The following is a 12,735-nucleotide window of genomic DNA, read 5'->3' on the forward strand; positions in this document are numbered from 1 at the left end:
GGTGAGCGATGGCACGAGGGCTCACTCCACCCCCGGGGCCCGTCCGCATCCCAGCCCACTTCCTGCCACGCACCCCAGCTGCTGCCCCAGAAGGGTGGCACTCTGCCCGCCCCACTGACGCCTTGGAGGAAGGACCCTTTCTGAGAGGGGGCGCTGACCTTGTGGTACAGCTTCTGCTTGGTGTTGAGAGTTTCCAAGTAGAAGAGATTTTGTTTAAATAGGTGGATGTCAGGCTGGAGAAAGGACTGTCCAAAAGCCTAGGGAATAAGACCACTATGTTATGAGCAGCATTTAAAGCACCTCAGACCTGGCCCTCCTAGGGCCCCCACCCCACACCAAAAGAACCAGCACTCTGCAAGTGGTTCCTCATGTCCATGGCAGGATGAGGGTATCCACGGCCTTGAGTCTTCTGGTCAGATCTTGGAATGTTCCCGAGTAGTCATAGCTCTGAAGTCCTCCCCACTGGGCCGCACTTCACATATGGGTCTCAACTTGACCTTTTGTAATAAACCTCTGGATCCCTTCATGGATTCCGCCTTTGAAGCGAGAAGCTAGTCAAGTGACTCTAGTCAAAACCTCAGCAAACCCAGAGGACTCTGAAGCCTGCCTCCTGCCTCCCCTCGAACCAACCCCTCACCCTCTGTCAGCCACATACCCTCTCCCTGGTGTCCCAATTCTTACAAACCACAAATCCTGGGAGGCTCCTTCAAACTGGCTGCCTCTGCCTTGGGGCTAAGCAACAACAAATTTTTAAACTCCTTTGCAGTTTCCGGGCTGTCAAAGTTACAAGTTCTAAAGCAAAAAGTAACACCCCTCCCTTGCCAAAAAACCCCAAGCCAGTGATGTGCAAGCCCCCACTCCCAACAAGCTGCTGCCTGCTCTGTCATCCTGTTCCCATGCCCCTGAGCTATGAGGGGTCTCATAATGCCTGCGGCAGCAATGGGATCTCCATGATGCCCGATGGTTTTATTTTTTTAAGTTGGGTTTACTCAAGTGTGACACTGAGTAAAACTCACCCTTTTGGAGTTCACCCTTGTGTAATTCTGACCAACACACGGTCATCTACCCACCATGACGATCGAGACACACAAGACTTCCATCTCCCCAAAAAGTCCCCTCGTGTCCCCTTTGCAGTCAGTCTTCTCCCCCTACCCCTTCTCTGTCCCTCTGGTTTTGCCTTTTCCAGAACGTTACATGATGGAGTGGAAATCATACGGTCTGGAGCCCTTGGGGTCTGGCTTCTCACCCAGCATAACCATTTGGAAGTCATCTACGTTGGTCTCAAGTGTCAGAATATGTTCCTTTTTACTGTCAAGTAGCAGTCCCTTATATGCATGTGTCTTGGTTTATCCATTCACCAGCTGATACATATCTGGATTATTTCCAAATTGGGCAATTATGAAAAAAACCACTATAAACACCTGTGGACATGTGACATGAATATGTTTTCATTTAGCTTAGGTAAAATGCTTAGAAGTGGTTTGTCGGATAGTAACTACATACCCAACTTTATAAGAAACTGCCAAACTGTGAAGCTGTTTTCCAAAGTGGCTTTCACCAGCCTAGTAGAGGGCCAGGCACCCATCTGCCCAAGAAGGCTTAAAAGCAAGGTTGACATGGGGGGTAGGAGAGCAAACACTGAATATTCCACACCCAACGCCGCGCTGGAGACAGAAGGGCAGCGAGAGGCCAGGGGCAGGGCATGTGCTCATCCGGAGAAGCGTCTCCGCACAGGGACTGCACGTGTGCGTGCTGACGGGGGAGCTCAAGGGAGGAAGGCAGAATCCCTCTGGCTACCCCAAGGAGAAAAATTTGCACTGGAAACAAAAACAAACAAACAAAAAGAAAATCCTCTACTTGGACCTGGGCTCAGAATAAAAAGTTCTACCATGAAGTGTGGAAGGAGGACAGCAGTGGACAGTAGCCACAAGGCAGCCCAGCCACCCCCAGCAAGGGGAGGCACCGCGGCCCCTACAGCAGGGTGCAGTCAGCCCCGCAGGGAGCCCACTCACAGGGCAGCACTCTCCCAGTATGCTATGCTCTCCCAGTATGGTATGAGCTGGAATGATCTTTACAAGATGCAGATCCCTGGGCCCCTCCCCAAGAGACTCCACTCAGCTTCCAGTTAAGGGGGCTTCAATGTGCTGCAGGCGGGCCCCTCACACTGGGGGAGCACCGCTACAAGGCATACAGGTACTTATCTAGCACCCCCATGCACCAGCAGCTGGGCAGAAGCTAACCCAGTCAGCCTCACCCTCAACCCACAAAATAGGCAGCATTCTTCCCACTTTACAGATGAAGAGACTGAAGCCCCAAGAACTTAACTAACTTCCCAGGTACTAAGAGGTAGCACTGAGCTCTGACCAGAGACTACGTGGCCTCCCCGTATGCCAGGGAAGCAAACCAAGGGACAGACAGCTGAGGGACCCAGGTGGTGTCCAGAATGAGGCTCTCCGTCCTGGGATCACATGGCAGCCTCACGGGCTCTTGCTGCACGTTACCTGCATGATGGCACTGAACTGAGGCTCATTCTCCATCTGCTCCTCGGCAATACCCCTCTGCACACTGGCCAGGACAGTGGACTTGAAGAAGTACCTCCAGTTGTGATGGAGCGTCCGGAAAAGGAGCTCAAACAGCTCAGCCTTCACATCAGGGGAGGGGCGCTGCAGAGACACAGAGACCCTCACACCTGCCCTTCCTGTGGCTCAGAGCAAGAGAGACCTGAACGATGCCTGCTACCAGCAAGCAGAGTGTCAGTGTCCCCCCCACACTCATCTGGTCACGTCACCCTCGGGCTGGCACTTCAAACCAGGCGTACTTCCGCAGAGACACGATGCCCAGGCCAGGGCCGAGGGCCCTTTATCCTTCTACTCTTCTTTTTAACAAATTTTTTTTTCTTAAAGATTTTATTTTTATGTAATCTCTACAATCACCGTGGGGCTTGAACTCACAACCCCAAGATCACGAGTCGCATGCTCTACCGACTGAGCCAGCCAGGCACCCAGAGGGGCCCTTTTTCTGACAGAAGCACTCAGCCCTCTCAGCCAGGAAAAAAAGGCTACCAAATGGCAGAACAATTAGGAATGTGGGTTTCCTATTTAGAAAGCAGCTGATGTGACCTGTCACATCTTCTTGGTCACGTTCCTTTTCCCAGGATAAAAAAGGCTGTCCCGGCTAACCTGTTGATCTTATTATGCAAAACAAGTAAGAAGCTTTAAAAGCAGTTCTGCCCTCGGAGCAGGACTTTAAAGAGCACCTAGAGCTACAGAGAGCAACGGCAGAAGACCTCCAGGGGGAGGCAGCGTGTGAGGCTAACTGCTCCCTGGGCCTGTCTCCTCTGTCACTGGCAGGATTCCGGGAAGAGGGGGAGAGGGAGGCAGGCTCAGCAGTATTTTCTAATTGAACCGAAAATCTCCAAGTCACTGGAGGGCATGCCAGGTTACAGTATTCCAGATGTCTCTGGAGAATTCAAAACCTGTAAGGCCCAGATATATTTAATTCAGTCTTGATTAAAATTAAATTGGGACCAGAGGGCACGAGCTCCCATGGCAGGAATCCTTATAGGACCCAAGTGTGTTTAATGATGCAAAGCAACTGACTTATTTAAGCCTTAGTTGGGGCCCTTAAAAAGGTTAGCTCTTATTTAACTATCACATAAAATGTAGTTAAATCCACACTTATTCTGGATCTTGTCACGCTGAATGTCCGTTTTCTAAGGACAAAGAACGTTCCTTTAACAATAAAACCTTTGCACGGTTCCAAGAACTAACCTTATATCCTTGAGATCAGTGGAAGTTCTTACTAGGAAAGTACATTTGTTACAATGTTCACTGAAAAAAACCGCATATTCACCTAAAGTTATAAATTGTTTGCCACGGCAGACTGCTCTTACTCACCAACCAACCTTGCTATGCTTTCACTAGACTAGTTCTGATTAACTCAACCAATATAAAAAGACTGGATCAAGCTAAGGGCATTCTTTCTCGGAAAAAAATATTTTACGAAAAAAAAAAACAACTAGCAAATTAGCTTTAAAACACAATGCCTTTTCTTCACTAATTCCCTCCCCGGGGCAGACAGGAGGCAGCACGGGACCGGCCCAGCCCCTCGTACCTCGGCAATGATGGGATACACCTGCTCCATGCACAGGGCGATGATGCTGGGGAGGAAAGGCTTGAACACCTGGCCAGGCTCCTGGACCACCACCTGCAGGATCTTCAGGAACTTCTCCACCACCCGGCATCCAGTGCTGCCTTCGTGGAGGATGCTCTCGGCCAACTGTTCTCTACAGACAATGGGAAGCACACGGTAGCCAAGGAAATGTTTTTCTGGGGGCCCGCATGAAAACCAACGCTTGTGGCACATGAAGAAAAGGAGCATAAAGTCCCAGGCTCTTTAGCCCAGCCCGACTACTCCTCCCTTGGGAGTCTGGAAGCCACGGTGGACAGCAGGTCTGCGGTTACCTGGTAAACATGTTGAGGAAAGTCTGTATGATCTGCTCCGTGAAAGGCACGCCCATCTGTACTCTAAGGCCTCGAAACAGAGTGAGGAAGAAGCTCAGCATCTCATCGGTCACATCTAAATGAAGGCACAAAGCAAATGGGTCAGAAGTTGCACACAGGAATAACTGGAAGCCCCCTCGGTTTGATGGCCTTCCTTTTGCAAGCTGCACTACCACCTCGCCTAAAGGCTTCCTGCTGGAAGAAGTTTCCCCAACGCCCCCGGAGCCCATGATGGAAAGTGGGAAACCATCAGGGATATGCCGAGAAAAAAGCTCTGGCATCCTGAACCTCTGGCTGACGACGGCTCACTAGAAGTGAAGGTCACGGGGCAGCTGCCTTCACCACCCGGCATCCAGCGACGCTGAATTCTCACTGCAGATGGATCATTTTGTGCTCACACTGATGGAGTGATTCAACTGGGTCAACACCTGAGTGCTCTTGCCATTTCTCTCTCTGACCACTAATCCCTGCACTTGGGTCGGGTTAAGTGGCTGAAAGTGGATAATGAGGGTGTATTGAGGCTGCATGGCCCTGGCCCATTAAAGGGATTAATTGCAGAAAATACTGGTTACATTTAGTCTGGTTCTACTTGCAGATCTAGACAATCATCTTGTACAGTATGTTTTGGCTCTAACCTCACACACACTGCTTACAAGAGGCAATCAGGGAACGCGTGCTAACTAGCAAGCTCCGATCTTTCCCTCGTGACTGACAAGACTACCATAAGTGCTCTCAGGAGAGCCAGGCCACGTGCATCCACAGAGTCAGAGAACCTCTATCGGTGACACTGACAGAGGGTGGGAACCATGTCAGCAAAAGCCACCCTGCTATCGAAGGAAATAAGCAACACCCATGGGAAAAATTCTTTCCTCTCCTGTACAATGACCCCATCACCTCATCCTCTGACATTCCACACTGGGAGAAGGCAAAAGACTTAGAAGTGCATGAGGCAAAATGCCCCAAGTGACTCCGGGCCACACGACACAGGTACAAGGCCCAGGTGAGGGTTCCGGGGGGCCTTAGCCCCAGACTGCCCATAACCGTCCCCGCGCTCTGCCTTCAGCCGCAAGGCCGCACCGCCTGCCCGCTCGGTGTGCTCTACAGAGCCCAGCAGTCCCTCTGGACTCTTCCGCTCCCCCCACCAGGGGGCCTGCAGCCAGCTCCTACCTGACTGATGGATAAAAGCTGGAAAGAGGGCCAGGGAGACCTGCACAGATTCCTGCAGCGACTGGTAGCAGATCTGCCGGGACTTGGTGGACTCCCCGGAGATATTCTCCACGATGTCTTCTAAGACACTAAGTGTCTGGTGGATAATCACTTTGGCTGCAAATCGAGATTCAGTGTATGTTAGGACTTGTCTGAGGATAAAGCAATGTAACGGGGAACACACGAGAAGGGGGGACATTTGCACAGGTATTCAGGGGACTGCTGCAGAAGTCTTGCTAAAGGAACACCGTCTCTCTCTCTTGACTGAGTTATCCATCTCTCTCTCTCTCCCTATATCCTTTTCTCTCTTTTTTCCCTTTTTACCGCCAAGACTCCAGTGGCCTGCCTGCTCAGGTTTTTGCCTCTCTTCTGCCTCTGTCCACCAGAAACAAGTCCACAGAGAGGGAACGATAAAAGTGTAGCCTCAGGTTAGGTGACAGATAAAAAAAATAAGCCTCACAAGGGAACTACCCCAGGCGAGAATGGACACATGCAGATGAGACATGCTGTCAGTTCCAGATAGATGGCTGGCCAGGCAATCCATATCAGCCCCCGGCGGCACATCTGCTGCTGCTGTCAGGAATACACTGTCTGGGCCCAGGGTCTGACAATATGTACAATGATTATCATATGATATTGTGTTATTAACGACATCACTCCTAACCAGACCCCGATGCAAGAGCTCACATGATGCCTCCACACAGCGCCCAGAGAAAGCAGAGGCAGGGGCCGGCAAACGGGCAGGAGCTCAGAAGACACAGCAAGGGCCCAGCTCCAAGGAGCCCCGGGGGGAGCTACAGACGAGCACTAGATGGCTCTACAAGCGGGGCAGGCCCCTTGTCAGGACATCAGGGACAGCCAACAGCCCCAGCTTTGCAGGGCTGCTGTGAGGAGGACAGACAAGGTTGAGAATGTTGCCATTAAAGTGCCTGGACTATTGGAAGTTTCAGCATAGGGAAGGTACCATCCTTCCTCATCACTGGTGGAGACGGCTCTCCCCTTAGACACAGAGCGTGCCCCCAGCTGCCCCCAAAAGCCCCCCATGGCGCAGCCTGAGCTTGGCAGACTCAGCCCTGGTGGAGCTCCGGGGGCAGAACCAGAGCTAAACTAAGAGCTGGCCTCCACCTGGCCCTCCACGCTCACCAGCCTCTGTGGGGGCGGAAGCAGCCTCCAGGGAAGGGTACAGCGGAAAGAATCGATGCTCCGGAGGTGGATGCAATCAGGTTTGACTCCTGCCTCCACTAGATTCTAAGTCTCAGTTCGTCATCTGAAAATGTGGATAGACAGGTAACACCACCTCACTCAAAGGATTTGAAAATAATGGCTCACAACAGGCTGGTCTTCTAACGGCTGGTCACGTGGACACTGGCACGTGAGCCAAAGACACGTGCATCATACTGAAGGAGCCACTCACACACCACTACTCCAAGCACAGGGACTCTAACTGAGCCAGGAAACTGCACTTGGGTCAGATGTTTCTCTAAGATACACAAGGCACAGGGAAAGCAGTTTAGCAGGAAAAGCCAACAGGGGAAAGAGACCAAAATCTGACCTCTGATGTGTAAGGAAATTGAAACAAGAACCAAAATGCATTCACAGAAATGTACAAGGGGAAACTGAAAGCACCACTGAATATGTAATAGGAGAATAGGTATATAAAGTGTGGTACTTCCACTGGATAGGCGGTCTGTTACCAGACCATTAAAAACAGTGCTTTCAAGAACAAAGGGGCAATGTGGTGAAGAATCAGGATCTGGAGCCATTCAGACCCAGGTCTCACTCCTGACCCCACTGCCTTCTCTCTGATCCCGAGCAAGCTACACTTGCTGAGCCATGGGGCAGGGGGCACTTGACTGCGAAGAGACCAGCAGGCACTGCTGAGGCAGGTGACCACACTGAGCATGCCAGTAACGGGACACACAGAAGCGATGTGACGGAAAACACACAACACTGCCCAGGTGGTATTCCTGCCAAATTGCTGGAAACAATCAGAAGAGCTTCCAGGACATTTTACGAGAATATGGGTTTGGACTCTTTAAAAACGTCAATGTCATGTAAAACAAGAACCAGGAATGCTTTTCTGTATTAAAGGACTAGAAAGATGTGACAACCAAAGAGAACACAGGATCCCGGACTCTATCTTCGATTTTTAAGAAGCAAAAAAGGCCACTCTGGTAGCACCTGGGGAACACTGACTGCGTCTATGTATTAAATGATGTTACCGTTACCAGGCCACACAGCTTGGTTGTGTTTGTGGTGTTTGGGTTATAAGAGAGCATCTTGTTCTCAGAAATAAAGGTTAAGCATTCAGGGATAGGGGCACTTGGGTGGCTCAGTCGTTAAGTGTCTGCCTTCGGCTCAGGTCATGATCCCGGGGTCCTGGGATCAAGCCCTGCATCGGGCTCTCTGCTCCGCAGGAAGCCTGCTTTGCCCTCTCCCACTCCCCTCACTTGTGTTCCCTCTCTCGCTGTCTCTCTGTCAAATAAATAAAATCTTTAAAAAATAAAGTAAAATAAAGAATTCAGGGATAAAGTGTCAATGTCAGCAATGTACTTTATTTAAATGGCTCTGTTAAAAACAAAAAGTGTGGGGGGTGGGCGAGAACACAAGTGTGGCAAAATATTAGCAAGTAACCCTCACGTAAGATATACGGTTGTTCCTTTGCTTAGTCTTTCAACTAAGTGTAGGTTTCAAAATTTGTCAAAGTACTAAGCTGCAGTGGGAAAAGCTTTCCAGGCCTTCATGTTACCACTTGGAGAAGAAGACAAACCTCACTGGGCTGCAGGGAAGACTGAATGAACATCTGTACAGAAAGTTCTCAGCCCAGCGCCTGGCAAACAGGGAACACGCCACAGATGTTAACTGCTGTTAAGTCTATTCCCTGTGGAAATGGCTGCTCCCATTCAGCAGATCACTCCAGCACACAGTGGCTCCAACACAGGGTGGCACCCGTTCTGCAGGGAAGCTGTGGCCGCATACCCCTATGCTCTGGCCAGTAAAACGTGAGCGGACATACGAAGGCCAGGTGTCCCCTGTAGACCAGCACTTGGAGCGCCACTGCACCCTCCTCCCCGCCCCCGTCCCAGCGTAAGCACAGACTGCAGGGTGGCCTTCAGCAGCCTGGGGCCTCGAGTGACCAGAATAATAAGCAGGACGTCCCCAACCCCCTTGGCCCCAGCTGAACATGTAGGAGGAGCAAGAAATACATCTTTTCCTGGATGAAGCCACTACAACTTTTGGGATTGTTTGTTACCATGTAGCCTATACTGACTGATAATAAGCACGTGTAAGATAAAGGGAGAAAGACCACTAAACTTTCTAGAAGGTGAGTGCACACTAGCCGTACATAACCCCTGCGCAAATCAGGTCGTCTTACCCTAGTTTCCTCAGGGACTAAGTCAGGATATCTAACAGCAACTAACGCACAGGCTCACGTGGGAATTAAGTGAATGACTGAACACAAAACACTGAGAACCAGGACCAGAGAAGCACCGGACTGTGAAGGGCGGTGTCAGCATGGCCAGAGATGCAGAGACGGAGAGAAGACCCGGGCAGGGGCCCCGCGTGCAGGGCGCCCTCCCTAACTCCGCCATTTCTCATGCACCCACAGAACTACAGAAGATACTGAAACACAGAAAAAGGAAGACAACAAGATTGCTAAAATGGTTACTTCCTAAAATACTGAAACAAGAGATTTAAGAGTTTTTCCCATCTTTATACTATTCTAATATTTTTGTACAACGAGCACTTGTTAATGTTCCTGATTATAAAAATAATGTTCTTAACAAGAATGTTGAGTACTTATTGCTATTTCTAACATTTTTTTTAAAGCTTTTATTTATTTGACAGAGAGACAGCGAAAGAGGGAACACAAGCAGCGGGAGTGGGAGAGGGAGAAGCAGGCTTCCCAATGAGCAGGGAGCCTGATGCAGGGCTTGATCCCAAGCACCCTGGGATCATGACCTGAGCCGAAGGCAGACACGTAACAACTGAGCCACACAGGCGCCCCTATTTCTAACATTTCACAAAGTGTTTTTGTTGACATTCTAAAAACAACGTCTTCCAATGTTCCAGTATTTTCTTAGCGTGAAAATACATTTTTTAAGTATTTCTATAAAATTCGTACTTTCTGCAAGACTTTTCAGAGAAATCTGATGCCTTCTACTTGAACTGAGTTTTCTTGATTCATCTTTTTCCTCCCTTTTGAATATAAACAATCAGACTTGAAGTGCCATTTGTGAAGATACCAAGTTCTTTCAAAGCCTCTGAAACACGTTTTTGGAGGAAGGTTAAAACAGTTTCAAAAGACAGTACTTAAATCCATTTTTCCCAATGTGTAAAGGTGAATTGCTTTGATTGCTTAGCTTATACAAATATCTGAAATGGATCAATTAGTCACTGTGGATTTTTTTATCCATGGAAGGCACCGTCAATGGTTTATTTATTTTAACTAAGAAAAGGGGTGTCCTACATTCAGGAAACAGGTCCAGCTGATGTGTTCACAGAATTCCACAGAGAGGCATGACCCCACCACCCAAGGCTGGTTCTCCCACCCAGCAGCCGTGAGACAAGAGTCAGGTGAATACTTCATGGGCCACAAAGAAAGACAGAGCCTGCCCTACCTATCTCCGGGGCCACCCCTGCCTGGGGGACACTTACTGTCATCCAGTGGCATCTTCCTCTGAGGGGCAACAGCATTGGGTTTCAGGTTGCGATAGTCCCGCGAGAGTGCGGAGATGAGGTTGGCATGGTTGATGGAGCGCACAGGCCACTGCTGCTCATTCTCGGGGAGGTTCGGCCACGGAAGCAGCAGGATGTTAGAGAGGGCTCTGCACACCAACACCTGAGCCTGGAAGAGACCCCCACAGGCATCCATCAGAGGGCAAAGAGCAACACACAAGTGCACGTGACACAACCTAGGCACCCACCACACACACACACACACACACACACACACACACACACACACACAGCTCAGGCCTCCACACACACACCTCGGGCCTCCAGGCTCCTCTCACAGCTCGGACACACACACACACACACAGCTCAGGCCTCCACACACACACACCTCGGGCCTCCAGGCTCCTCTCACAGCTCGGGCACACACACACACACACACACACACACAGCTCGGGCACACACACACACACACACAGCTCGGGCACACACACACACACACACAGCTCGGGCACACACACACACACACACACACACACACACACACAGCTCGGGCACACACACACACACACACACACAGCTCGGGCACACACACACACAGCTCGGGCACACACACACACACACACACACACACACACACACACACCTCGGGCCTCCAGGCTCCACACACACACACACACACACACACACACACACACACACACACACACACACACACACACACACACACACACACACCTCGGGCCTCCAGGCTCCTCTCTCACAAGCTGGGCCTGGAGCTTTGGTCCAAGTCTAAAGTAATGCAGGGAGGGGAGAGAAACTGAAGTCTGGGTCCAGCACACTCCAGGCCCAACCCCAATAATCTTTCCTGGGGCCACCCCTTCCCTCTAGTCGGGTACCAGAAGCGTTACAGAGGGAGAGGTCATGGACACCGCAGATGCTGGCCTTCACACCCTCCAAGGAGCTGCTCAGAACAGGGCTGAGAGCTCGAGGCCATAAGAGCGGCTCTCTCACTCAATCCCAGGTGCTCTACAGTAACTGGTCTGACTGCCCTCTGACACCCCGTTTTGTTTGTTTTTAACTTCCAGCCTGAGCCTCCTGAAGTTTATGAAGATCCTTGTCTGGATGGAGTGTCTCTATCCGAAAAAAACAAATATAACCACAAAAATAGACTGTTTTAAAACCAAAAAGAACGCAAGGGGACTCTGACGACACCAGCCAGGTCGCCGGCTAAGCAGCAGTGCCCGCGTGCCGCCAGCAGGAGGTTTTTGCAACCTAATCGGCACCCTACGTGGCAGCCGCACTGGGAAGGGCCTGACGAGAGAGCACTGAGGCTGCCCTATGGGCCACATGTGAGGACCCCGTCTCCGCTGGCGTGGCCTCTAAACTCCGAGCGCAACAGAAAGGCCAGCCTCCCCCTCCTCAGCCTCCCTGAGTCTGAGCCACAGGGCTCCAGGGCCGACGCAGGGTGGCCCCGGGGTCTCACCTTATCGACGAGTCGCTGAGCAGAGGCATCAGTGATTCTGTTGAACACTTTCTGCACCGCGGGGATGCTGATCAGAAAGACGGGCCGCACGGTGGTGGCCAGGGAGACCAGTAAGTGGCATGCAGACAGCAGCAACTTGTCCTGGACCTGGAGACAGAAGAGAACGTGTCAGCTTACTCGCTCTCGTACCAGGTAAGGCTGCCATTAGAAGAACTTTAATGAGGCAGCCACAAGCCAAATATGGCGCCGGGAGCCACTATACCACCTAGGCTCTGTACCAAAGAAGCTTCCGGGGACGACGCCCAGCAATGAGGCACCGCACTCCGTGCCTCGTCGAGGCTCCCGACCTCAAGCCGGAAGCGCCACCCTCTGGCTCCTCTCGTCCCTAGTCACCGACACGTCTGGGCTCTGTCACTCCTCAGCTCTATGATCCCTCTGCAAATTCCTCGGCATACCATTCAAACTACTCGGGATTGTTCATCTCACTCCTCTTTGTTCCAACCAAGCCAATCTTTCTCTCCACCCACCTTCCTGCACCCCACCAGTCACGCCAGGCTCTCCTGCTTCCTTCCCTCGGCGTGCCAATCAAAACCCTGGTTCGAGGACCATCCGTCCTTTTCAAATTAGCAAAAGAGAAAACTCTTTATGGACAGGCCCTAATGCTGGTAAGACTGGTGAAAAAAAGCACACCAAAGAGTCATGGGCAAGCAGAATTATTCTGGAAAGGAAGATTATTAGAATTTCCTCGAACCACAAACCATCCCTAACCTTTAATCCGATGACTTACTCTAAGAAAATCACCCAAAAGGATAAAGTTAAGTTCGGGAGTACATGTGTTTCAGAATTATCTAGGATAACTTTTTT

The 12,735-nt window shown here is 50.8% G+C and overlaps 1 protein-coding gene across 10 annotated transcripts in view; it reads right to left on the reverse strand.

Annotated features, from left to right (window-relative positions):
• The window catches only part of XPO6 (exportin 6), a 101,667-nt gene that overhangs the window by 3,462 nt on the left and 85,470 nt on the right, over positions 1 to 12,735 (reverse strand). For all 10 annotated transcript variants that reach the window (XM_028110181.2, XM_028110184.2, XM_028110186.2 and 7 more), the window contains 7 exons: positions 11,872 to 12,018; positions 10,368 to 10,557; positions 5,670 to 5,825; positions 4,464 to 4,578; positions 4,114 to 4,285; positions 2,502 to 2,663; positions 159 to 257 (listed from right to left, as the gene is read on the reverse strand). In XM_028110181.2, the coding sequence (XP_027965982.1) occupies positions 159 to 257; positions 2,502 to 2,663; positions 4,114 to 4,285; positions 4,464 to 4,578; positions 5,670 to 5,825; positions 10,368 to 10,557; positions 11,872 to 12,018 (1,041 nt within the window). The remainder of the gene's footprint in view (positions 1 to 158; positions 258 to 2,501; positions 2,664 to 4,113; positions 4,286 to 4,463; positions 4,579 to 5,669; positions 5,826 to 10,367; positions 10,558 to 11,871; positions 12,019 to 12,735) is intronic.

The sequence above is a fragment of the Eumetopias jubatus genome, unplaced genomic scaffold, assembly GCF_037043125.1.
Source record: "Eumetopias jubatus isolate StellerSeaLion01/CBP00866 unplaced genomic scaffold, mEumJub1_p1.0 scaffold_12, whole genome shotgun sequence".
Lineage (NCBI taxonomy): Eukaryota > Metazoa > Chordata > Mammalia > Carnivora > Otariidae > Eumetopias > Eumetopias jubatus.